This window comes from Ptychodera flava, unplaced genomic scaffold, assembly GCF_041260155.1.
Source record: "Ptychodera flava strain L36383 unplaced genomic scaffold, AS_Pfla_20210202 Scaffold_44__1_contigs__length_1314385_pilon, whole genome shotgun sequence".
NCBI classification, from domain to species: Eukaryota; Metazoa; Hemichordata; class Enteropneusta; family Ptychoderidae; genus Ptychodera; species Ptychodera flava.
The window spans coordinates 207,707-234,058 of record NW_027248366.1 but is presented as its reverse complement, the minus strand read 5'-3'; the positions used below and the strand labels follow the sequence as shown (position 1 = coordinate 234,058).

At 40.2% G+C, this 26,352-nt stretch overlaps 1 protein-coding gene across 1 annotated transcript in view; it reads left to right on the top strand.

The window, feature by feature from the left end:
* LOC139128122 (uncharacterized) overlaps positions 1-6,703 on the top strand; it is a 57,219-nt gene extending 50,516 nt beyond the window's left edge. Inside the window, 6 exon segments of the mRNA XM_070693961.1 lie at positions 448-736; positions 1,934-2,096; positions 3,192-3,402; positions 4,808-4,985; positions 5,966-6,061; positions 6,063-6,703. Coding sequence (XP_070550062.1) covers positions 448-736; positions 1,934-2,096; positions 3,192-3,402; positions 4,808-4,985; positions 5,966-6,061; positions 6,063-6,513 — 1,388 coding nt within the window. The 3' untranslated portion in view covers positions 6,514-6,703.
* Positions 6,704-26,352: the final 19,649 nt, after the last annotated feature.

Below are 26,352 nucleotides of genomic sequence, written 5' to 3'. Positions count from 1 at the left end.
TTTTCGAAATCATTATTTTCCGAGGGGTTAACAGAATGATGACAAGAAAAATGCTAGGATGCAGAAATCCGTCAGTTGTAGCTTACGGCAGAAAAGATGAAGTCGTATTCAAGTTATTCAGTATTCGGATCAGAAATTTGTGATTTTTTTCGCTGGCTTTCCATTCGCACATGCTCGCCTTTTTGCCAATAAGTCCATATAGCTAGTACTTGCGGCTTGGGTATTCGTTATTGACCTTGTGGGGCAAATTTGCCTTATTGATGTCGAATTGACAAGTTAGGGTTAGGGCTTATGGTTTGGGTCAGTGAAAAGTTAGGGTTAGGGCTTAGGGATAGCGTTAAGCAATTCTCACATTGCCTATTTTGAAGCCACATAATATCACTATCTTGCGCAGATACTGCAATCAATAACTCCGCTTATGTGTATTTATGTGTTGCGTTTTGACAGGTCGGGTACCGCCTATCGTTGCACAATCTTTGATGGGTAGAGGTGGCGCCTTTCTGATGACGTTGATGATTTTGATGGCTGTGACGTCCACTGGATCAGCTGAGGTCATAGCAGTGACCTCAATACTGGTGTATGACATGTATCAACTCCATTGGAGACCCTACCGTCGGGTGACCGACAGCAATGGTTGTATTCTCTGTGGTAAACAGCGTGGCCGTATGGCTAACATCCGGGAACAGTGCCATTGTTACAGTATGGCATATTGCAAGCAATGCACAGATGACGATAGGTAAGCCTCGTTGTGACTGTGGAGCCTGTGGTGTTTTACTCTTGTTTCAACCACTGGCTGCGCTGCTATCGAAAATAGGGTCAGGTATATGGGCTATTGTAACCATGACTATCATTGGTCAATAGTACGAGTCCGAGTACGAGTGCAGAGAGGCGTTGAATTTATTTCTAATTGTACCTCCATGGTTTCCCCAATCAAGCATCTTATGTCGACATCGCATGAAAAACGAAAAATCATTTATTTGTTAGTTTTTGCCGTACATACCAAAGGTCACCATGGCTACCAGGTCACCTCTGAGAACACTAAATACCATCACAGAAGGCCAGAGTCGGAGACTTAAAAGTGAATCTGTGCAAACAACTTCAACATTCGATTTTTCGTCATCTAATTTCAGAGCTTGCCACTGTACAGATGTGCTGATCACATGATCTTGTCAGGTGACTGTGCTCATTAATATATGCAGTCAAAATTCTGACTGAAACATCAGGCCATACATGACACTATTTTCGTTAACAGTGCAGCCAGCGGTAGAAATGGGTCAGGGAAGCAGATTAGTAGTTTTATGCCTCTCTTTGAGTTGATAGGGCGATCACTATCAAAAGTGGGCAGCCGATGACAACCCGCAACTCGGGGTTGGCACTTTGAAATCATTCCCAAATGACCCAACAACTGGGGCGAAGACAAACAAGAAAATATCCACCACAAAAGTAAATCCCTCCACATGCACACTGCCCCACTCAATTACCACGGACCCATGAAACCGTGATAAAAGAGACTACGGACACTTAATGGTGATTGCAAATCCCGCTGCACCTAAGGTGGGGCTTTCAACAGACATATTGGTCGCACATCTTGACAAACAGTATGTAAATGACTGGTATGTCTGTCGTATATTCACCGCAACAAAGTCATTTGTCCGTTTTGAAAGATACATCTTTAAAATAATTTCCAGAATGTATTTGAACAGAGTTATTAAAAAAACTGCTCTGAGCTCGTCATGCTGCCATAAAGATTCCATTGCGCAAGGCATTTTCATCAAAGATGATGGAATTCCATTCCTGGAAAATTTTATCTCAATCGAATCAATCAAAAAATCACCCTGTACATGTGTATATCTTTATATGTATTGTCTGCCAATGACTGTATTTCTTTATTTTTTTTTTTATTTATTTATTTATTTATTTATTTATTTATTAGTGCCAGACTTGATACAGTTCGTGCAATCAAACCAGCATTTTCCTGCAGTATGCACGGTTCCTACAGGACGTATCTGGACCTGCTTATTCACAAGAAGAACTGGTGCATTTTCTGGGTGTCCATCGCCATTGTGCCTTTGACATTGATCCTGCAAGCCTTACAGGTATCAGTACTGATTCTTGGGATCGTCATACAAGCAGGATAGCAGAGATCGATTATCAGCCAGAGTAGTGGCTGGTACATTGATGGAAGCTTCGCGTTGTGTATGACTCAGGCGTAAACATATACGTATTGCTTGTAATTCAATAGTATGTGCCTCGAAATTGAAAGACTTAAACTTTTGCTCAAACTTTCCTAAATGAAACTTTCAACCATCCTCTTACGAAATCAACAATAAAAACCGGGGGTCGCCATGCAAAGTTTGGAACTAGCGATACAAATTAATCAACATTATGCGATATTTGAAATTCAAAATGGCCGCCATTCCTGTGTTAACTCTATGGGGAATATTAAAGTTCGGATTTTCGAAAAAAATAAGACGGTAAAAGTTTTTCTTTCTCCAAGAGCTTCAAAATGAGCCCCCACAAGTGGGAGATCAGAAAAGAAATTGTAGAAATGTGAGAGTACTAGTATCTGTCCCGGAGGCGCGTTCTACGTTAATGGATTAGGTCGATGGAAACCATGTATGCATTCATTTCTACTTCGACCTAGTACGTGAATCAGCACGCAAGCCACACACCTGTCATCCACTCATTGCTCGACGTGACTTTACGCTTAGCTTAGGGGAAGAATGACAACGTTCACCGAATTCAGGCTTGGTGGTTTACAATGGTTGAATTTGAAAAGACTGAATGAAATCAATACAGGAGTTATTTGATATCATTTTATGTGTGTCCATCATCGTTTGATGATAAAGTCAAACTAATGCTGCGTTTTTGATAATTTTATGATATCAGCACACAAAGGATGATCAGATAGAATTATGTTACAATAGATAACTTTCACGACCTAGGGTGACCTTACATCCGGGAAATTTTTATGCAATTTAATATTCATATTTCGAAATTTTCCCGCGGAAAAATGCAAATCTTAGATTGAAGATTCATTGACAGTTCATTAAACCATCGGTAGATTTGATTGCGCTTGCTTTCCAAAAATGTTCAAACTTGTTGATATATATGATGATGGACATACATTAATGGAGGTCATGTCTGGGTCACCAAAATGGCTGATATTCCCTAAAACATTTCATTCCTAGGTTAGTCTTGGCTGGGTTTATCTATTCATGGGTGTGTTGATCGGCTCTGCAGTGGTTCCTATTGCGCTCAGCATATTCTGGTCACGTCTCACCGGTCCTGCAATGGTGTCTGGCACGGTCAGTGGGACAGTACTCGGCATCATCAGCTGGCTCGTCGTCGCTTCGACCTATGAGGGCGGGCTTCGCGGTGACGTATTCTTGGAAAATACAGGTGAGAGACTGTCGAGCTTGAATAAAAACTATTACCCTTAAATTTGCATTGGATGTAGGTCGCTCTTGATGTATCGTGCCATGTCTCGACAATCACTTAACGTTCCTTGTTTGAAAGTCTGGCCTTTTCACAAATTTCACCTTTATTGAAACCTGCAACAGTGACTGTGAGAATGGCCTCAATGTCAAGGTAATTCTGCTGCATTTCAAGTCAGTATTCATCAAGTACATATTTGTGTGTTTGTCTGTGTGTATGTCTGTGTGTGTCTGTTACTGAAATCTTTAAAAAAGATCATCATATGTAATCTGTACTAAAAATAAAAATATGGCAAATTATTATTGATCGTGTGATATATATCACTAAAAATCAATTTGGCGTCGAATATAGAAGTATTAATAACAATTGACTTAAATGACCCATCTACTGCGTGTCGGAGCATCCTCATTAATTATAGGACGACGGTGCTTATCATAAACGAAACCTTCACAAAATTTTGCGCCCTTGGTCTATTACACTATGTAATGACATTTCTGTCGATATTTTTTAAACCTAATACTGCTTTTAAGATTTTTTATTCGTAGGATCCATTCTCTGCATTCATCCTGTACATATTGTATTTCAAATTTTTATTATATTTTTTTTATATTGTACTGTTTGCTTGTTTGTTTGTTTGTATTTATTTTCTCGGAGTCTGTTGTTGTGCCTTTGGGCTATTGACCCGTCAAATAAATAAATAAATAGATAAATCGGCGCATTCAGAACGCATGCGCACAGAAGAAAGAAGAATAGGAATTTCTCGAGCATTACACTCAGCATTCAAATAAAATCCTGTTGCTGCTGGTTTCATTTTCAGAAAATCTTTCTCAAGGTGGAATGCGCCTAGGGGATAGACATTCGGACTCTCAAACTTTTACAATTCTTTTCTGATATACCACTTGTTGGGGTTCATTTTAAAGCTCTTGGTGTAAGAAAACTTTCACCGGCTTAGTTTTTCGAAATTCGAAAATTTTATTTTTCTCCATAGAGTTAACACAGGGATAGCGGCCATTTTGAATTTTAAATATCGGTAAATTTTGTTATATTTTTTCTCTTTTTCCAAAATTTGCACGATGAACCCGATTTTCATTATTGATTTTGAAAGACAATGGTTGAAAGATGCCTTAAGAAATTTTGAGCAAAAGTTTAAGTATTTCACTATCTAGGTACGTACTACATTAAGCAGTTGGGAAACTTCAAGAATGATGACTTCAAACAAGTGTCGACTGACTCACCGCCGTATGTGATACAATTTGGGACAGTCGTCTTAAGCGTGAATTTTAATGATAAATATATAATTTTTTTTTAAAATGAAAAATAAATGTCATAACTTGCAACTTTTACTAATCTGGAATCCATAATCTTTCAGGGAAAGAAGTTAGCATGTTAGTTGGAAACTGTGTTGCCATTGGCAGTGGTGCCATTATCACTGTCATTGTCACCTGGGTGACGAATTACAACTTCACAGTGGCTGAGAGGAAGGAAACGTGGGAGAAAACTCGAGATATTGACAATCCACTTGTGCCATGGACAGAGCTGTATGTCAGGTATGGAAGTATTGTTGATAGAGTGATAAGTACAACGATACATAACTAGATAACCTAACTACTCGCCTGCCTACCTACCTACCCACCTCCCATTCACCGACCCACCTACCTACCTACCTACCTACCTACCTACCTACCTACCTACCTACCTAAACTACTTACCTACTCACCCATCGACCCACCTACCTACCTACCTAAACACCTCACCTACCTAAAACACCTCCCCTATCTAAATGCCTACCTACCTACCTCACCTACCTAAACACCTCCCCTATCTAAACGCCTACCTACCCACCCACCCACCTACCTATCTACCTACCTACCTACCTACCTACCTAAACACTTAGTCTACCTACCTACCTACCAACCCGCCCATCCAGTCACCCATCCACCTACCTACCTACCTACCTACATATACCTACCTACCTACACACTGACCAACCTACCTACCTACCTACCTACCTACATACATACCTACACACCCACCGACCTACCTACACACACACCCACCCACCCACCGACCCACCTACCTACACACCCACCGACCCACCTACCTACACACCTACCTACAGATACACATACAAGATTATACATACATACATACATACATACATACATACATACTCTCTCTCTCTCTCTCTCTCTCTCTCTCTCTCTCTCTCTCTCTCTCTCTCTCTCTCTCTCTCTCTCTCTCTCTGATTTGGCAGAAAAGATTCAACCATTTCTGTAGCAGACAGTCCAGGAACTTTGATTCACAGCAGCGTCCATTACCTCAGTTTACTGAAAAAAAAACTTTCTGTACCCTGAAAACCCCAAATTTGCTACATTTTGAAAGTTCCCTGACAAGTAAAGAAAGAAAATTTGTGCTTTCCTTTGCCAATGCTTCTCTTCAGAACACCTTGTCATTAGAATGTTGACACTTTAAGCTGAGCACGTTGAGTAGCACGTAATTAAATCTAGAAATATCTCTTATAAACCAGGGAACTGAGTATACATGATGCCAAGATGTTACACAATCGTCCGACCTTGGAGTTGATGGAAGGAAAATTCAAGACTGCTCGAAAGATTGCACCGTCACAGCGTTATGTTAACACTGATATTAATCATAGTCTGGCCTGCTGGTATGATCGCCGTACAAGTCATGGATTTTAGTCAGTTTTCTGCCTGGGTCGTGGTATCGCAGACGTGGGCTTGGATTGCCGCCATCTTTATCATAGTCGTGCCGGTCGTCACCGAGATTTACACCATCGTCACCGAGCTGCGAGAATCTCGTCGAAAGCGCGCCACCGTTCACGCGAGAAATTCCAATGGCGGCACCGAGTACGAGACTGCGAAGACGATGTCAACAGCGGGAGTTCAAGCGGACATGGATGCCGTCGAAAGTGGAACAGACGGTGCGGTCATTATTTCAGACCAACAAATCGAACACAAGCCCGAAGAAGACATTGCCATGGAAACTTATAAGATTCTTTCTAAAACTGCACTTGAAACTGATAATGAAACTTCCGACCAAGCCATTTTCGCTTGAATCTTTTAGCGGAGAACAAAGTATTTCTGACATATGGAGTACCGTTTCGAAATCTTTTGTTATTTTTTTGTAAATTTGAGTTTGTTCATATACATCAGCTGATACATATAATACTCCTTACTAAAATATGCATGCTACTACCTTGTTGCAAGCAAATTCTTGTTATACATCCGTTGTTAACCAACTGTTTACTTTGCCTTTTGTTGAGGTAGGAATTCATTTGTATGAAAACAAAATCATCATATCTAGGGTGATTAGAAATTATGATTTCGGGTGATTTGAATTGGCGTCGCTGGTCACTGTGCGGCAGCTATTTACTTTAGTATATTTGCCCTGAGCAATAATCTTTCATATGCGCTGAGTTTTGTAAATTTTATATCTTTGCCGATAGTAAATGTCAGATTTTATCTAAAGGGTTGCTGATTTCGTTACAATGAAATTATGAATTCTGTTTATGTCATTACGAGTGAAATATCACAGATTGATCGGTAGCCTACCATCGCTAACTGAGCCAAAAATCTTTGAACTATTTTTGTACCTTCCAAAAGACATGTTTTTTGATATTTTGGTATTAGCTAAACTGTATTTGATATATTGTACACTGTCAGACTGGGTTTTAGTGGTAGAGGTAGGGCTACAAGTTTTTAATCAAGTTTAATGCTGCTAAGAGAATTATAAACTTCGATATTTTTAAATCACTTTTTGTATCATATCATTCAACTATCACCTCGATAATGACACACTGGTGTGACAAGTTTTGAAAAGTGCACCGCGTGACGTGTTCAGAATGCTATATTTCACTGCCGAATCTCTGATTAAAAAGTATTTTTACAGTTTATCGTCTGCTCTGCATCAGAAACCGGTTCGTGCTGGCCTCCTGAAAAGCTCAATAGCAAGTAACCTTAAAAGTACAGCATTTTCAACCTTATTTTGTGTAGTTGGTAATGTACCGACTCATCGACTCATCATCTTCTCCTAAACTCGTATGCATCCAGATTGTGAATACAGCCTGCGCAATGTCAAACGTTACTGTTCAGATCTGATTTATAGTGTGGCAAGAATTCATAAGTGGAAAACAACGCATGCGCAGTATTGACGAGACAAATACTCGGTATTTAAACATTGCCTCTTGGAACAGAAAATTTACTAGTTTAAGAACTATGCTGAAATATCACAGCTTTTCAGTTGTAATTCCACTTACTAACACACCTAATTTGTCTTTCACTGCCGAGATTTCTTACTTTTTCTTCTCCACTTTTGGCAATCCCAAAACTTTTGCTGTTACTAAAAAGGTAGACCTCATTTTGTAGCACAATTGATCGGTAGAAAATCTTCATCCATGTTTCTAACATTTTGAATTATCTGTCACGTGTTTTGAGGAACAAATTAGCAATTTGCAATTCTATCGAAAGCCAGCATACTCTTGCACAAAGAAATGAATGATATACATCGGCAGATGGGGACGGATGTAAGTAGCCGTCTTCATGATATTGTGGCCGGTTTTACACTTGCAGATTTTCGTCTCATTCCTCTCAAAGGTGTGTATGTAACAGCATACTTTAGGAGTTTTTTAAATACTTTTTAACCCTTTTTGCGAATTTCTTTCGTTCTTTTAAAGTGTTTCCTCACTTCAATGATGTCACGTGACTGTGTGTTTGAAAGAAAATGTCAACGGCTATCATATCGAAAGTCCAACAGGGACTACTTTACATTTTCAAGAGCACGGAAAGAGAGAAATCTTTTACAGTTTCTTCAGCATTTTTGTGATGTCGCACATTTTTATTTCCTGTACGTTTGTAATAAAATTTTGTGACAATTAGAAATATTCGTCGATCAAGGTGTACGTATTTTTTACTTTAAGGGTGTGTTTTCTTCACACTCCGTGCATCTGGTTAATATAATCTAGGGTTCGGTGGCACACTCTGATCATCTGAATGTTACTGGAACGTAAGCTTTAAAAAGACGTTGTCTCCCTCAACAGATACATCTGCATCTGATGAAGCAGACTACGTTGTCATTTGCAAATATCTTATCAGTCTCTCAAGGAATCCTGTGCGCCAAATACCCTTCCGTATAAAGGTTGTGTGCGTCTTCAAGACTCAATTGTTTATTCAACCTTTGCATAAGGATACGTTCAACCATCAAAATCAAGAATATAAGTCATTTAACGCGCAAATTTTGCTACTTTGGTAACATATTGCCTTCGATTGACCGATATTTTAAAATTCAATATGGCCGCCGTCCGTATGTTATCTCCATGGGGAAAATTTAAATTTTCAACTTTCACAAAAATAAGACCATGTAAACTATATATTACCTCCACTGGCTTCAAAATAAACCAACAAAAGCGGTAGATCATGAAATAATCGTAACATAGGGCTGACTTGCAGTGTGTTTGCAATGTTATGTCTGATTGGTTCATCGTCGCTATTCACAGCAACTTAGGGAGTTTATTTGTATTTATTCAATTATTATTTGTATTTATTCAATTACAACGGTAAGATTCTGCCGACCAATCGGATAACAGCTTCCGAGGATCATTTTACTTGAAGTGAAAGCGTAAACTGTCTCTCCGGCTAGCTAAACCCCGCGACGGAAAATGTACAAAGGTCGCAATTTTAGTCTAATAAATGTTCTCGATAGATAATAATCATTATCACAGGATTGCCAATTTGAAACAACTTTAATTGATAAACTGGCATAAATAAATATGTAAAGAAAGTGACAAGCGCCTCCTACCGGCCGATTTTCCCTGACTCTGATCGTTGCGGGACGTCATGTGAATTTAAAGGCGCTTACTTACCTGTTGAATTCTTGTTTGTTCTATCTCCTTTTCAATTATGGGGGAGGGTCAACTGAGATTCGTAGGGTGGACTTCCTATACTCTTGCTCGTTCTTCCATGCGCGAACGTCCAAACTCGCACTCCCCAAAATTGTAATTTTCCAATAACACTAATTACAGAAAATGTTTTCTTGGGAATTATAACGAAAGATGATACATTCACTGTTAACTTTTTAGTAATTTTAGGTAAGAAATACATGTATGATTGCAGAAGATTGCACAGAATACCAAAGATTCGACAATTTACAATATGGGTACAAGAAAGAATAACAGTAGAAAAACATAAAATGGTCAAAATTAAGTCTATTTTGCAAATAGAATATTTTGAGATTTTAAACCGAAGCACTGTCCTGCTTTTTTGTTTTTTGATGGGTTTTCTTTTCTGTAATGTTTGTTTTTTGTTTTTTTGTTCTGAAAGCCAATAAAAACAAAAACAAAAAAACGAACAACCTCGCACTACCCACACCCACACAAGGAATAGAACTTACCAAGCCTTCCACACTTTATCATCGCACTCCCAGACACAAAAAAACACAATGTTCAAGGCTGATTGATGATAGCAGGCATGGCACGGGAAAATCAAGGTACAAATTGTAGTCTCCGTACACTAATTTTGGCGTGGAGACTGGTGAATATAACCGCAACGGCAACAACATTGAAACCAACAAAAAAAAAACCCAAAATTTTTGTTCTTTGTCTTTTTTTGTCAAACGAGCGACACCAACATTACCAGACTTCCTTTGAGTGTCCTATCGCAAGGCATAGAAATAGATTTGCATTAACATGTCCCCTGGTAATAGTCAGGTCAGGCGGGAACTTTATCTTCATTTTGATGTGACCTATCAAAAACAGAAATTTGGCAAAATCATGGGTGATTTTTGAAAATTCGAAAAATGTTAGCAGAAACGCACACATTTTTCTGTTTGGCCTAAGTCGTCGTCTTACAACACGTGCTACTGGTGATTGCTATATTCAAGGTGGAGGAGTTTAGCACCAGCAAAATTACAAATCCAAATGTACAATTTGCAAGCTTAACTGAAACCAATTTCAATCTTCGTCATTCTAAGGCCGAACAAAAAAAATTGTGCTGTTCCGATAACCCAACCTACCCTATTCTTTACCTGCCGACCCTAAAACTTTTTAGAGCTACATAAACACTGAAGTAAAAAAAAAGAAAAAAAACCCGTAAACCACGCGTTCGTTACTTGGCATTTGATTTTTGCTTGAATGAGGATGTCTTTTATGGTTTCTTTTTTTCCTTTTGTGTATGTATGATACATTTTTCTGGAAATGTTGTGGCCAGTGTTTGACCGCCCTGAACTCCTGAAAAATACATCTTTAAAAATAAAAAATATTTTGGAAATAAATCCTGCCGAGCTACCTACCTAAATTTTTGAAAACCATGTTATCGGAACGGCACAATTTATTTATTTATTTATTTATTTTTGCCTAATATCTATATACCAATCATTGCTTTGTTGTGTGCCTGAACGCCGGGTACGAGGGATAATCAGTACTGCACGGCAACAAAGACTTCCGTTATTGCCATGCTTTCTACAAATCAATAGAAATGACATCGATGATATTAAAGGGGCAGCATTCAATCCCTGGTTCTCGTATAAGTAGTTGTTGACGTTGACCTGTTTATGTGACTTTAATCCTTTGTTCTCCCTCGAAATTTGGGCACATTTAGTTATAATTTTCTCAGAGAAAAAGAAAAATTACTTGCCCCTTGAAGCGTCAAATGAGGTCATTACATGCAAGCCTATAGGCCTCATTCTTTGATTCACAGTTTTTCGAAATGTTCATATTTTGGTCACAGTTACGATCGGTCAACTTGAAGCTTACTTTTCCCATAGGCATTGCACACGATTCATGGAGCGGATGCCCGGGGGGGGGGGGTAACTCCCACAGATGGCTATACGGGGAGGGTCCGCGCGAAAGGGGTCGTTTTTTTTGCAGTTTGGTATCAGAAAGGGTATACTTTTCACGAGGTGTTGGTATGAGAAAGGGTCCGGTTTTAAACACAAACTGACATTTGTTAAAAAATCATGCTGTCAACACTGGAAACCCATGTATCTACATCCCAGATCTACCATCAATATTTCCGATCTGTCGGTTCGACTGTTGGTACCCCTGGTACGCAAGGCGAGTGAGTCATTCTGTATACGTATGGTATTGTATGTTGGCGGGGTACCGTGAGTTGCTATGCGGGTCAAAGGTCAACCCCACGCTACCCCGCCAAGAGATAGCTGCGTTTCGACAACTAGGTATCAGAAAGGGTAGGTTTTTTCGCTCAAAACTGGTATCACAACAGTTTGGGTTTCCATGTTCGTGCGGAGCCCCCCCCCCCCCCGTACTATTAGCCATGGAGTTACCCCCCGGGAGCGGATGTATGAAATTGCTCATAACAATGCTTATAGAGAACTCTTCGGTGTCGATAGGCAATTGAGCATTTCCAATATTTTTGTTGAGAATAACATTATGGTTTGTAAATGCAATTAATGCACTTCATATTCAAAATTTCATAGGAGGTTAAGAAGAGTGGCCATTCCCTCATTGTTGCTGCTTTTAGTCCGTGTGATTTCAAAAAACTGTTTTCAGAATGTTTTCGATCAGTTTTCTTATCGATCATGTTTTCGTCCTCGTGTGTATTACCTTATTCTTTTATTTTTACGCGTTCTTTGTTGTTTGAGATATAGTTGTCGTAATGAAACACCAAACAAACAAAACGCAAAGGGAATAAGGTTGACAGGCAGGGGTATAGACCGGTTCTGTTGAAATACTATATCAAGATTATGATGTAACTCGATATGCCTAGGCTGAGCGTAATACGTCTTACTTGTCACACTTATCTACTTTAAGAAGTGCGTTCCTTTTCACGCCCTTCTTCGTCAGTTTTAAAGTAGAACGCGTCTCGGGGACAAATAGTCGGACGCTCCAATTTCTACAGTTCTTTTCTGATCTACCACTTGTGGGGGCTCATTTTAAAGCTCTTGGAGAAAAAAAACTTTCACCGTCTTAGTTTTTTCAAAATTCCAAAATTTAATTTCCCCCTATAGAGTAACAAAGGAATGGCGGCCACTTTGAATTCCAAGCATCGCAAAATGTTGGGTAATTGTTTCACCCAAATGTTTATTCTTGATTTGGCAAGAGAAATTTTCATTGAGGAAATTTTGAGCAAAAGTTGAAGTCTTTCACTTTCGAGGCGCATACTGACTTAAACTCTCATAGCAGAACTAGCAGTACTAGCTCATATACCTGTTGCTAAGAGAGATGCACAGCATCGACAATTGAAGAAGTCCATTATTTCTTAAACGCGCCAAAAATAGAAAATAAAATCGCGTCGAAATCACTTCAGTTGCTTCGAAATTGTTACAGTTGTATTTATGCCACCGGTGACAAACGACCGAATTGGCTTTCGCGCAATCCATCGAGAAAAAAATTATTATATAGCCTTAAGTGACAGCGCCACCAGGGGAACATAAGACGAAATGTGCTAGGGAATAAAAAGTGTAATCTCTGAAAATGAGCGATCGCCCAGTCCGACGATCGTAAATGATACCACGTGATGCCCTTTTCGCAATTGGGTTGCTCTTACCCTGTTGATTGTACGATGTTCATTCGAAGGTCACTACCTGGACGACACACTTAAACATCATCCCCAACCCAAATCTCAACTTCGCAGTCACACACACACATCACATGTATGTTTGCGAGGGGAAAAGGTCAAGTCGTCAAATATATAATGCCACTGTGTAACCGGGGAAAAGTTAAAAATAAAGCATCGAATGAAAATAAAGGGAAATGACAAAACGCAACGTATGTGTGTATGTCTGTGTGTGTCTGTGTGTATGTATGTGTGTATCATGTATGGATGTATGTGTATGTGTGTGTGTGCGTGTGTGTATGTGTATGTGTACACGATCGAAAATTGAAGAATATACGTCCTGACTATAACAACTCTTGTTTCCATGGTTACACTCAGGCTGGGACAATTTCACCCGTTCATCAAACATTAAAGAGATGAATCAAAATAATGCAATACAGGATAAACAAACGAAAGTATAAGCCAAGTTACAGAGTATGCGTCTCATCATGAAATATATAACACGCATGTAATAGATCGGATTTGAATGTACTTTTTGAATGTACTTTTTATCTCTAGGCGTCGCAACTCTTGGCAATTTCAATTATTCATTAATCGTAAAAGAGGCAGATTCTCAGTCCCAAGGGTTGGCCACTCCCACGACGTTAATTGAAACTTTTGACTGAGGCTGACAACTGACATTCAGACTGTTACCCACCGTGTCAATATCGAAATAGAGTCTTGTCAATGTCTTGAAAGTTGTGACTCTGAATCTAAAACGAATCAGAGTGTCTTTTCCACGGTCTTGTCAATAAATCCAATCTGCGTTCATTTTAGCAGCCCTGACTCTGTGTCCAAAGTCACACATTTTTAGCGAGTAAGTCTATACTACTGAATAAAATCTATGAACATTAATATTTTCATGTATGTATGTATGTATGTATGTATGTATGTATGTATGTATGTATGTATGTATGTATGTATGTATGTATGTATGTATGTATGTATGCATGCATGCATGCATGCATGCATGTATCTATCTATCTATCTATCTATCTATCTATCTATCTATCTATCTACGTAAGTACGTATGTATGTATGTATGTTACGTCTGTCTGTCTGTCTACGTGTATGTGTCTGTTTGTCTGTGTGTGTGTCTGTATGTGTAACGAGGTCAGCACTCCATTTCGGTCAAAGTTAGAAATCTTTATGAAGAACAAATTTGCATCTGTTTGGATGAGGTAAAGTATGACTATTGATCAAGGTCACGTCTTCGTCTGATGATCGACATAAACATTTACGTGTGGTACAGCGAAAATTTGCTTGCAAACACGAGAACTCTACACGTTTCTGGGTGTCTAAATCTTCTAACTACTGAAATGGCTTAGCTGTGTTACAATATAGATGAAAATTACTGTACTACTCAAGCTGCATGCTTGTTCTTCGAAAATACATCTTGCACACGCGACACCGCCTACAGTGATTGCGCCCTCATGCGACAGTCTCACAAACACTTTTTCTGAATATTTTGTTTACCAACTTGCAATTGAAAAAATGGGTGTCTACTGACCAAATAGGCAGAAAAAAAGGGAAAATGGTGAGAACCTACATGAAAATGGGGGAAGAACCTACTTTCCTTAGAAAGGTTTGTTACTTAAAAAGCTTGTTGTTTGATAAAGCATAAAGCACATACCTTCCAATCGGCAGACCTAGAATAGTTGATTCATCACGTAATCAAAAGATCACTTCCATGTCCGTTAAATGTGGTTGACTTTTATCAATATTTGACTTTAAAAATGTTCAAACGATTACAAATTTTATTGTTCATATTTGCAAAAAACAGGAAAGATGTCTGCTAAGTGTCTACTTGGCCTAAAACTTTTTTTTTTACTTAAAATCATTTTATTTCGAAAAATGAACCGATTTGGAGGTAAAATTCTCTGTAATAAGTTGAATCTGAAAACAGGCGTTTTTCTTCATCTTTCACTTTGTAAAGGTGACTCTCCGCCATCGCTTACATGTTTAAAGCTTCGTCTTTCATGTTTAAAGCTTCATCGTTCACGAACAGTAAGCGTTGAATTTTTATTCCAGGACGTTGGGTGAAAATAATTTATATATTCTAAAAAGACGAGAGAAGTCGTTTCCTTCAATTTTGCCGACGCTGCCTTCTTTGCCTAAAATTTCCACAGACTTATTATTCCGACCCGTCGGCAATTAGTAACCCCAACTCTTGTGAATCGAATTTATCGCTCCATGAATAGAAACATTTATAAATCGGTTCAAATACGACGAGGTACAAGGCTACAGAATTTGGAATTCGCGCCAAAACATTAATCTCCGTGTATTTTTATTTATTTATTTATTTATTGATATTAACTTATCTATTTTTATTAACTCTGTGAGCATGAGACCACTCAGGGATGGTGGTATATTTAGCGCCCTCTATCGTTCTCTGACTTTCCATCATGCCGCTGGGCCAGTGATATCGTCCATTGAATTTCTCAGCAACACACAACAGTCAGTGAGCGTGGTGTATTGAATCATGAATAATTGGATCGATTCTGAAGGAAAGAAATCTGTGAGAGCATTTTATCTTCTATCTTCGAAATCTAATCAAAATCACAAAAAGTAAAAACTGAAAGTGGCCCAGCCTAAAATTTCAACAAGAGACATATATCCACTTTCACGATCGCTCGTTCATTAATTTTCGACAAATTAGGCGGCATAGACATTTTTAGGGGATCACGACACATCTTTTTTCTAAATTAGTTCTTTAACTATCGCTGTTTTAAATAAAATAGAGCCTTCTTGACAAGATCAGTTGTTTTCTGGATAATTTGCATAATTTTTTATCGGAAATAACGTTTTTCGCGCTAGTTCCCGAACATACCGTCTTCATTCCAGTATGACAGAGCGATGTACATAATGATAGCTTGAGGAGCGTTCTGAAACACTGCAACCGCAGCCCCTAACGACAAATACGAAGGGTCCGGCGTTTGTCTGACGTAACGTCCTTTCAGCACTGACCTATCGCTGTATTTGACTCGAGTTTACGTAAAACATTTCATCCCAGGATGACCCGGATTTAGGGCAGTGTCTAAGATGCCTGTATGGGGTCTTTGAAGATTAAGTTTGTGTGAGAAAAAAAAGGTTTTTTTGTATGTTTCTGTTATGAGGCAACACCGCATGATGTCGGCAGCTTAGAAATGTTGGAAGTCCAGCCATTCTAAAAGACTTGGTTAATGAATTAAGTCCTCTACGCATTGACAAACTCGGTCAATAAATCCACGTCCTTGCGTTAAATGAATTCAAATTTCTATACGACAAGCGTGGGCAGACCTAAGCGATCCACGGCTTGGTAGCCATGCCAACCACAAACGTAACCTCCAGTGATTGTTGTTTCACCCCCAACTACATTACTGTGTTGGAACACTTATTTGATATTCTGAACTTTTTGGCTTTATACAATCCAATCATCTTGTCTGTAACCATGGGGACAAAGATCTATAGCTGTACATGATAACGTTCTGTGTTCGACATGGTCTTACACTTAGGTAAAGGTAATACCCGCCCCGAAATTGAAAGACTTCAAACTTCTGTTAAATCTTTCCGTGAAGAAACTTTTGAAATCATTCCCCCTCGAAACCAAGAATTCAGGGGTCACCATGCAAACTTTGGTACAAGAGGAACAAATTACCAAATATTTAGCGACACGTGAAATTCAAAATGGCCGCCATCCCTGTGTGAACTCTATGGAGAAAAATTGAAGTTTCGATGTATAGAAAAATGAGCTGGTTAAAACTTTGAATTCTGCATGAGCTTCAAAATGAGTCCCCACAAGTGGTGGACCAAAACAGTATAGTAAAAATTTGAGAGTCGGAATATCTATCCCCGAGGCGTATTCTACCTTAACACACTGTCGTTATTACATAACTAGTATTCCATGGGCAGATTACAGGTCTTTATCAGGATTTTCAGTACATGCGCAGTCAGATATTTCTTTGCAGTATCCGATGCTGTGACTGCAGGCATGAAACGTACATGGCTATACATACATACATACATACATACATACATACATACATACATACATACATACATACATACATACATACATACATACATACATACATACACACACATACATACATACATACATACATACATACATACATACAGACAGACAGACAGACAGACAGACAGACAGACAGACAGACAGACAGACAGACAGACAGACAGACAGACTGACTGACTGACTGACTGACTGACTGACTGACAGGCTGATAGACAGACGGACAGAACTGTAGACAGACATAAAGACGGACAGAAATGTATGCATTCATGAATTTCAGGGACAAAGGGTCTGATCTGTAAATTCGGGTGATGCCAGAGTTTCAAACATTTGACAATATGACAGCGCCAGATGTCTATCATGACTCCCATGGAAAGATATTTAAAATACTGTCGGATCCCATTATCACTTATTTTGACGCAAAGAGCTGTACACAGTCATATAAAAGAGATATCGATCATTCAGGCCCCGTCACACACCTGTGCGCACAGCAGTGTACATAGGAATGCCTGTGTCATTGTAAACAACAGGACTGAGTCACAGCGCCGCGACTGCCCGTGCGAGCATTGGAGACACAGCCTTGTGTCACAGGGTCATGTCGGTAACAGAGATAGTTTCGTCTGCCGACAGGGCTCTCTCTCTCTCTCTCTCTCTCTCTCTCTCTCTCTCTCTCTCTCTCTCTCTCTTAGTCTCTCTGTTTAAGAACTTTTATTTGTTGGTTCTCCTTGTCAGCTAGAGTCAACATCCACTAACGTCTGAACAGGTGCCTTACTGTATTTATACATACTTGGCTCTCTGTCAAAATAGATCACTGCACTCTCTCTTTCGATCGCTTTCTACGTTTCGGCTCGTCACACTGTCTGTGATGTCTTACCGCCATCTGTTCAATAACACTGTTCGACTTTTTCACTCTTGTTTATAATACATTTTGCTGAGTTCTTCTACCTGTCCGTAATTTATCGCCTGTTCATGCCACCGTCATCATGTGACACGGTTTTCCCTCTCAGTTAGAGTATCTCCATGACACTGTCATTCGCCAATGTTCTAAGTCCTGTCTCTCTGTCCCTCTGTCCGTGTGTCTGTCTTAATCTCTCCTAGTCTATGGTCGTTTTCTTGGCACCTGTCAGTGTGCCTCTGAAAGATTTTGCAACGATTTGTGCACGGAAAACAAAATTCATTCTTCGGTGTCCTCAAGAATCGACCGATCGATCGATCGATCGATCGATTGCGCGTTTTGCAAATCCCCTTCGCATGTACAGGTGTACAATGCAGCGAAATCTAACCGTCCAACCTTGTGCCCTTCTTGTCCATCATTTTTCAAACTTTTAATCCCGCAACGTCACTTTTTTTTTAAAAAGTTTGAGAACTTTATTGACCAAACTTTACTCTCTTCACGAAGTACCCAAACTTCGAAGACACAGCTACTTTCAATAAAACGTTGACCAGTTCACGACACTGGCAAACACCCTAGAGAAGTTAATTGATTTACATATTTAACCCCGCCTTTCTCGCTGAACTCTGCTCAGGCGCAGACGACACTCCACCGTCCGCGCTGATTTTGGAACTTCAGCGCTCGACTCTGATAGTCTATCGTTGTAATTTCAGAACCTTTTTCCCGCGTTATCAGTTGTAAAATTTGACACACAGACTGTTTATTCTTTTGAAGATGTGGGACATTCCCCTGTTGACGTACATATTCCCCTCAATTACCTTCGTTTATAGCTGAATTGGATAATGCGTGTTGAATAACTTTCAAAAAACGTCGGATTAATGAAAAGGGTGCGTTTGATGTGGTTGAGGGCCTACTCCCTTCGAGCTCTTTTGTTGGACAGAGCTGATAAATTTTATTTGTTGGTTTTTGGTCCATTACCGCCCCATATCAATACGTTTCGTGTGAGGATGAAAGCCCGAGTACTCGAAGCCAGGGCGGGACGGCTGGTTTGTCTGTTGTTACGAGGGGCTGCAAAACCGGTGCGTAAAACCGAAGACAATTCGCCGTAACTGTGCATTATTCCGCTCGGTGCATCTTGCCCGATTCAAAACCCCGTACACCGCTTGACCCTAGCCATGCCTGTGTCTTTGCGGGTCTCCTGCCGACTCTTTGAAAACCCGGCAACAAAACGGCGAAGATTTACGACGTCGGTGCGGTATACTTGTAATTCGACGTCGATTCCGGAAGCTTCAAAAACCGCAGAGCAGTGCGTAATGTTATAGTCACAGAGCGCGACACGCTCGTTAACCATGGCGGCTCCACACAACAGTCAGAAAGGATCGCTTCACTGGCTTTGCCTCTTTGTTACGTTCGGCGTTTTATATCAAAAAGTTGACCGAAAACTAACGGCTTGTTAACCACGTGGCTAGTTCAAAGGTCATGCAAGGTTGCATGTTCTTGAAGAAACTATGATAATTTCGGGAAATTATTCATGATATTTTGACTTCAGAAAAATCGTTCGGCGAAATTGGCGCTAAAATTTTGTGAGCGACGATCACATGATCAGTAAAGCGGGAAATTTCCATTCCTGCGCGTGCCTTGGTCATATAACTAGCAGAGCGATAACAACAGCGCGCAGTCCGTTTGATGTGGCGAGCGTACATCGCGGCGTCATTACTGCACGGTCTTTAGCGGCATGCCCAGGGAAGAAGCCTCAAATATGTGCCCTGCGGAAGTTATATATCTTGGAAGAGGTTTTCTCTGACAAATAAGTGAAATGAAAAACATCCGATACCAAGAGTCACCTGAAATAAACCCCATCGACAACGAGGAGCTCTAAAATGAGCTTATACGTCTTTTCAAGGGACAGTTAGTTGTCAATCCCTGGTTTTCAGATTAGTTCTCGATGACATCGAGTACTCGAGTGTTAGCACTTTGTTGTTACCATTGAAATTTTTTATCAAGTTAGTCAATTTGCTTTTAGAAAGTTGGTTGGACATGTCCCTTGAAGATTTAGCTGTCTTACAACTTAATAACGTGAATGACGTCGATGTGGTTGTAATAATGGGTAAGCGATGATGATGATAATGATGATTAGGAAGACGACGAGACCGATGATGATAGTGGTGAGAACACGATAGGAGAAGGTGATGATAATGACAATGGTGACGGTGATGATGAGATGATGAAAATGATGGTGGTGGGGATAATAATGATGTGATGATTATGATTATGATGACGACGACGATGATGATGATGATAGTGATCTTGATGATGATGAAGATGATGATGATGATGATGATGATGATGATGATGATGATGATGATGGTGATGATGGTGATGATGATGATGATGATGATGATGATGATGGTGGTGGTGGTGATGATGATGATGATGATGATGATGGTGGTGGTGATGGTTGGGAGGAGGAAGAAGGGGAGGTGGAATGACAACGACAATGACGTTCGTGATGCTTATGTTGACAGTTTTGCTGTGAACTTGAACAGAGAAAGTGAAAAGGTTAGAATTAAATGACGCGATGTAATAAAAATAAGGACATCGGGAGAAAGAAAACAAAGTTTCGTAATGCTTAAGGCTAAAATCTGTACACATCTTTCCCCAATGCCGGCCGAATGCCATCTCTACAATTTTTGTGGTTAGCGCGATAGTGTTAAGGCCAGCGGAAACCAATCGTTCACCTTGGAGAGGTCTTGTTCATTCTATCGCTATGAATAAACTACTTGATTGTTTCGACATTGGATATATTCATTTGGAGTTACCTTGTATTTGTGATGAACTGGAATTGTGAAAAGCACTGTTTTTTCTTATTCTTATTCTTAAAGTGTTATTGAAAACAGTGATAGCAACTGGTAGATTAAGCATTCATTCTCCTCACGAAATCAATAAATCTTTAGGCATAGCAGTATTTTGGGTTTGTTGTCGTTTTCGTGAAAAGTTCAGAGATACCTGACAAAACAGGCACTTTAAAACGTCCATGACTAAAAGTTAGCAGAGAAGTCCGCGTTCTTCGCGATACGGATTCCGAAATACTTTGAAATTATTTGCACCCAAACATTGTCCAGGTGCCGTCACTACAATTTGCAACTGTACTCAACAATAGACTATCAGGCCGCCATCTTGTCCGACAATTCGACAAAGCATACCCTATTACGGCTCCTTTGTCACACCCTTTGTCGGCAACCACTTATATCTATATGAAGGGAAGGGTCGCGACCTTACAACAACGCTCTCCTGAACTTCCAAAGTTCAACAATCCTGATTTATGGCTGGGTGTTGCAAAGGCCGCTGTGGCCTAGCAAAAAAAGGACATCTGCGACTTTGGAAGACAAACTTCTGAGGACACTTCAACGTTTGTGTGTGTTTATGATTGTAAAATTTCATGTGCTTAGACATGTAACTATTACACTAGCAGCTCGTCAACGGTATGGCCTTATTATGACCCTCTTTGCTGCTCACGACCCTGCAAATGAATGTGGTGACCGCAAGCATGTGTGACATACAGCTGCCGACACGCGACGGGGCTATTTTATCAGGCAATAATATCCAGACCCATGAATAAAAAAAATACCTTCTAGCTGAGGGCCCGAGCTTGTGGTGGGTCTACTTCAGATGAGAATCAACGTTTGGGTGGACATGCATAGTACAGTTGTGGCGTTGCATTTTAAGATGGTGACAGGACGAGCAAGGTGAGCTGACTGATATCGTCGACTGAGCAAACAATTGGCTGTTGCTGGCGGTACCCCGGCAAGCAGATGGCATCAGCTAGGTAACACTGGGGGAGGAGGGTTTAGTTCAACTGGAGTCAAATCTCATGACGGATTTGGATAAACCATTGAACCGTGTCTTTATGTCAGTCTCACTCACTCTGTCCGTCGTACCGTGCCCCTGTCACAACTGACGAGCAGAAAAAAATGGTTGTTGAGGTAGTTTGTGATCAATGCAATGAAATCGGTTGAATATGGGAATTAATTCTGACATTCAAAAGAAAATAAATTGCCCTGGGCTTTTGTCGGTCATCTAGCGTGACTGCGCGAGTTTCAATACGGTCAGTAGCACCAGAACAAAGGTCATGGATCGATCAGTTGGTCGGCAATCGGATCTGCTCTTTATCAAGCGCAGATATTATGGTAGTTGTTGTAGGGCAGTTTTTCGGTCTCCGGGGTCAGACAGAGGTCAAAACATGAGGGGAATGACGGGCGTTTCTATGGCGATAGAGACAAATGAAAACGGACACGGTTTGAACGCACCGAGGTTGGATCGATTGGAAAAACAGGAGTGGGTTCAACCAGACAGAAGTTTTAGATCATTTGCCCCTGTCACAGCGATAGTTTAGTCCAAAACGATTATTTTCTGCCAGAGTACTGGGCGTATGCACGTGGAAATGGGTGTGAAGGGATAAAGGGGTGTGTTGTTTAAGACAACACACCCCTGTGTGTTGTGTGTTGTTCCGGACACCTGGTACCACCACTAACTATCAGTGGTTCAGGATGGTCCTACTTAAATTTGTAAATCTCAAATGTCCCATGGACCTGGTAATGTATTACCTTGAATGAAAATGATTATTGGACCAGTTTAATGTCATATTGTTTAAGCATATGAGTGAAAATTCGATTGCTTCCGTAGGTCGGTGGGTGGATGGATTGGTTGGTGGATGGATGGATGGCTGGATAAATGGATGGATGGATGGATAATGGAATGGCTGTTGGTTGGCTTGATGTATCATTTGCCTGACCCTTTTAAAAGGTGGAAATTGAGGTTACGTGATGAAAGGCGCATTGACCGATATCGTGCGCACAAAGTACTTTCGGTTGAATTTAACACACATACACATTCATTTGACTCGATGATCGCAAAAAATGACTACACAAAAGACCGGACTTTCTATAGATTTACGGAATGCAGCCCATCGGCGTTTGGCTAAAAATAACCTCTAGGAACTAAATATAGCACAAATCATGATAATATCAAAGCTAAAAGCCTAAGAGGCCAGATGTTGCTGGCAAAGTCTCTCCCGGGCCCGGCTATTATCTTTCACCTTCAGTTACTTCGAAATACAATTCAACTCTTTTCAAAACGCGCATAATAGAAAGCTGACTGGGCTAAATTTTCTCTCGGGCAGCATGGAGTATATACAAGCCTGTCTCCTCATTTGACCGTCCTCGCTCAGTTCCCGCCAGATGACTTCGAAAGAGTCACTTTTATGCAGGACACAGTATTTTACTGACGGATTACTCATTTGAATGCAAAAAAAGTTATGCATGTCAAATGTTGAGAAATATTTGGAAGTTGAGAGAGAGAGAGAGAGAGAGAGAGAGAGAGAGAGAGAGAGAGAGAGAGAGAGAGAGAGAGAGAGAGAGAGAGAGAGAGACTGACTGGCAGACAGACAGACAGACAGACAGACAGACAGACGGAAAGATGGATAGAGGGAAATGGAACATGGATCGGAGATCGAAACGTCAACAGCAACAGACAGAGATTGAGAACACTCAAGGACTGACAGATATCAATTTTTCAGGTACTGTACAAACGACGTTCCGGACGGGAAGCCTAAGCACAAGGAAAGCTTATTATTCTAGCGAATTACTTCTAGAGTTTGTTTACAATTCATCCTTTGTGTACATTATTCACCTGCACTGCCTATCAAATGTCGATTAAAGTTTGTTTATAAGCTCAACTACGCTGTACTCTATGCGTCAATGGGTAATATCAGGGTTTTTGTGATTAAATTGTGTTCAAGATACCCAGTATTCAGAACATATACGGCGTTTAGTATTGGTACAGCAGCTAGCCTTTATGATAATTATGATGTTAGATTTCAAACATTTTATATTTTATGAATTTTGAATGAGTTTGACTTTGATATCGTTTTGCGCGCCGACAAGACGATATTTGTTTTCGACTTCATGGGCCTTTGCTTCTTGACGTATTTTCAAGGCGTATTAGTACTCCGGGAAATGAAAGGTCATTTAAGAGGCAAAACGTTTGGCGGTAATTGAACACGCATCTTGGACGAAATGTCGTCTCTTGGGACCAAGATATCCAAATTGACAAATTTCTTTTGAAACGGCTTTTAATTGGACATGCCCAAGTTTGATGCCATTCGAGGTGTCGTCAAACTACGAATCAGAAAGCTTCTTTATCCATATCCATGGGAGACGTTCTCTGGTCATTCTTTGAGAATATTGAATACCGTATGTGTGTAAAGAGAGAAAACGTGAGTAAGGTTTCGGGAAAGTTACTTGATGACCATGGACATTATCTTAGACTTCTACGGACGTACGAGTTGGCCGTAAAATGCCATAGCACCGGAGGCCATTGAAATAGCGTGATGTTTGGATTAACCGAGACATAATGTAACGATAAAAAGATTTTTTTCTCTTTACTTCACAGCCTTGATCTATACTGTTCAAAAGTATGCCACCTTCAGGCTCTTTGAGTCGTGAGACACGATTTAAAGCGTCTCTGTCTCAAAACAATGAAAACGGCCGAGTTTTCTTCTCATTTGGAGTGGTCAGTGCGCGTGTTCTGAGATGGAGTATCGAGGGTCCGTGCCATGCACCGATTTCCGGCGTTATACTGGTATCTCTCTGAATGTCACTTTGACGGCCGCAGAAAATCTGATGATACATATTGTCCTCCGGTTAAGGTAGAAAAGTCGTCTTAAAGTTACAGAGAGATTTAAGGTAGTATGCGCCTCGAAAGTTAAAGACTTAAACTTTTGCTCAAACTTTCTTTAAGCAATCTTTGAACTTGGCTCTTTAAAAATCAAGAATAAAAATTGGGCGTCACTGTGCAAACTCTGGTACCAGAGAAACAAATAACCCCAGATTTATCGATATTTAAATTTCAAAATGACCGTCATCCCTGTGTTAACACTTTAAAGAGTAATCAAATTTTCGGAATTTCGAAAAACTAAGCCGGCAAAAAGCTTTCTCACGCCAAGAGCTTTAAAATGAACCCCCACAAGTGGTATATCAGAAAAGAATTGTAAAAGTTTGAGAGTCCGAATATCTGTCCCCGAGGCGTATTCTACCGTAAGACTGAACAACAAGATGCTCTCTATGAGATGAGTCACCGATTTCACCTTAGATGAACTATAGCTATTTGGCACACGAGTCGGAGATCAGTTTACATCAACAGTGCATTCACCGTTACGCCAAGAGCTGCCATTGGCAAATTGAACAGGTTTCTGTGTGAGAGGTTCTATCCGCTGAAAAGACGGGAAAGGCTTGTGATAGGATTAGCCATAGTCAGTACTGTCCATGGATTAGCCGAGTAGCAAATCGTGATCTGTGGCTTAGTGGACCAATGAGATTTCGAGAGATTTTCAAGTGACTTAAAGATCACTCTGCAGACGTGCCGCTTTAAATCTAAGCGGAAAAGAAGTACGTGCAAACCAGCAGCATAGCTACGATTTTACGTCCTCAAGCAAGGAAAACAATTTCTTAATTTGACCTTGGCCGATTAATTCATAACTTAACAGCGTGAGTTGGATATTTACTTCATCTTGGAGTGGGCCAGGTCTCAGGAACAATAGCTGGAACTATTTTTCTTAATATGGGAGGCATCATGGGCCAGTGGCTAGACCAGTGGACTCACGCTCACAGGATGGTGAGTTCGAGCCCCGGCATGGCCATGGTGTTGTGTCCTTGAGCAAGGCACTTTATTCCTCATTGCTTCTCCCCACCTAGGAGTGATGGGTACCTGGTAGGACAGTGGTTGTAATGTGTGCGTTTAGCTCTGCTGCGCTTATTGGCTGCACATGTGAGCTGTTGTTTGCTCCCCAGGGAGTTGAGTGGTATCACATTAGGTCCAGTGACCAGGGGTAATAATAATTGTAAAGCGCCTTAAGCACATGTACTTGTGGATATGTGCGCTATATAAGTACCCAATATTATTAATATTATTAATATTTTACAATGAGGCAATCTTATATTATAGCTTGCAAAGAATTGTCATACACAGAGTGCTAGCCTTGGCAAAACTTTGCATTGTTTATGATATGCAAATGTATTTGTTTACCTGTAATAGTGAATTCTGGTCCGGACTTACACAGCTGTTTACAACAACATAACAAATTACACACATACAGACCTTGTTGAGTAGAACGCTGGAAATTTCGACATGATTTTGAGAATAGCAGAAAAACAAATCTTGAACTTAGAAAATTACAGTTGCAACCAATGGACTGAGCTTTACGCTTTCATAACGGTTAGTTAGCCTTAACCTTTGACCTTCTGACAACAAGTGGTAAAATTTTAACCTTCGATTACAGCCGGTGGTCAATGCGAATGAATATGCCAACCCTCACAATGTCCATCGACCGACCATTTCTGACAATTACAACTTTAATTCTTTCATAGAGGGCACGGTCAACACACTAT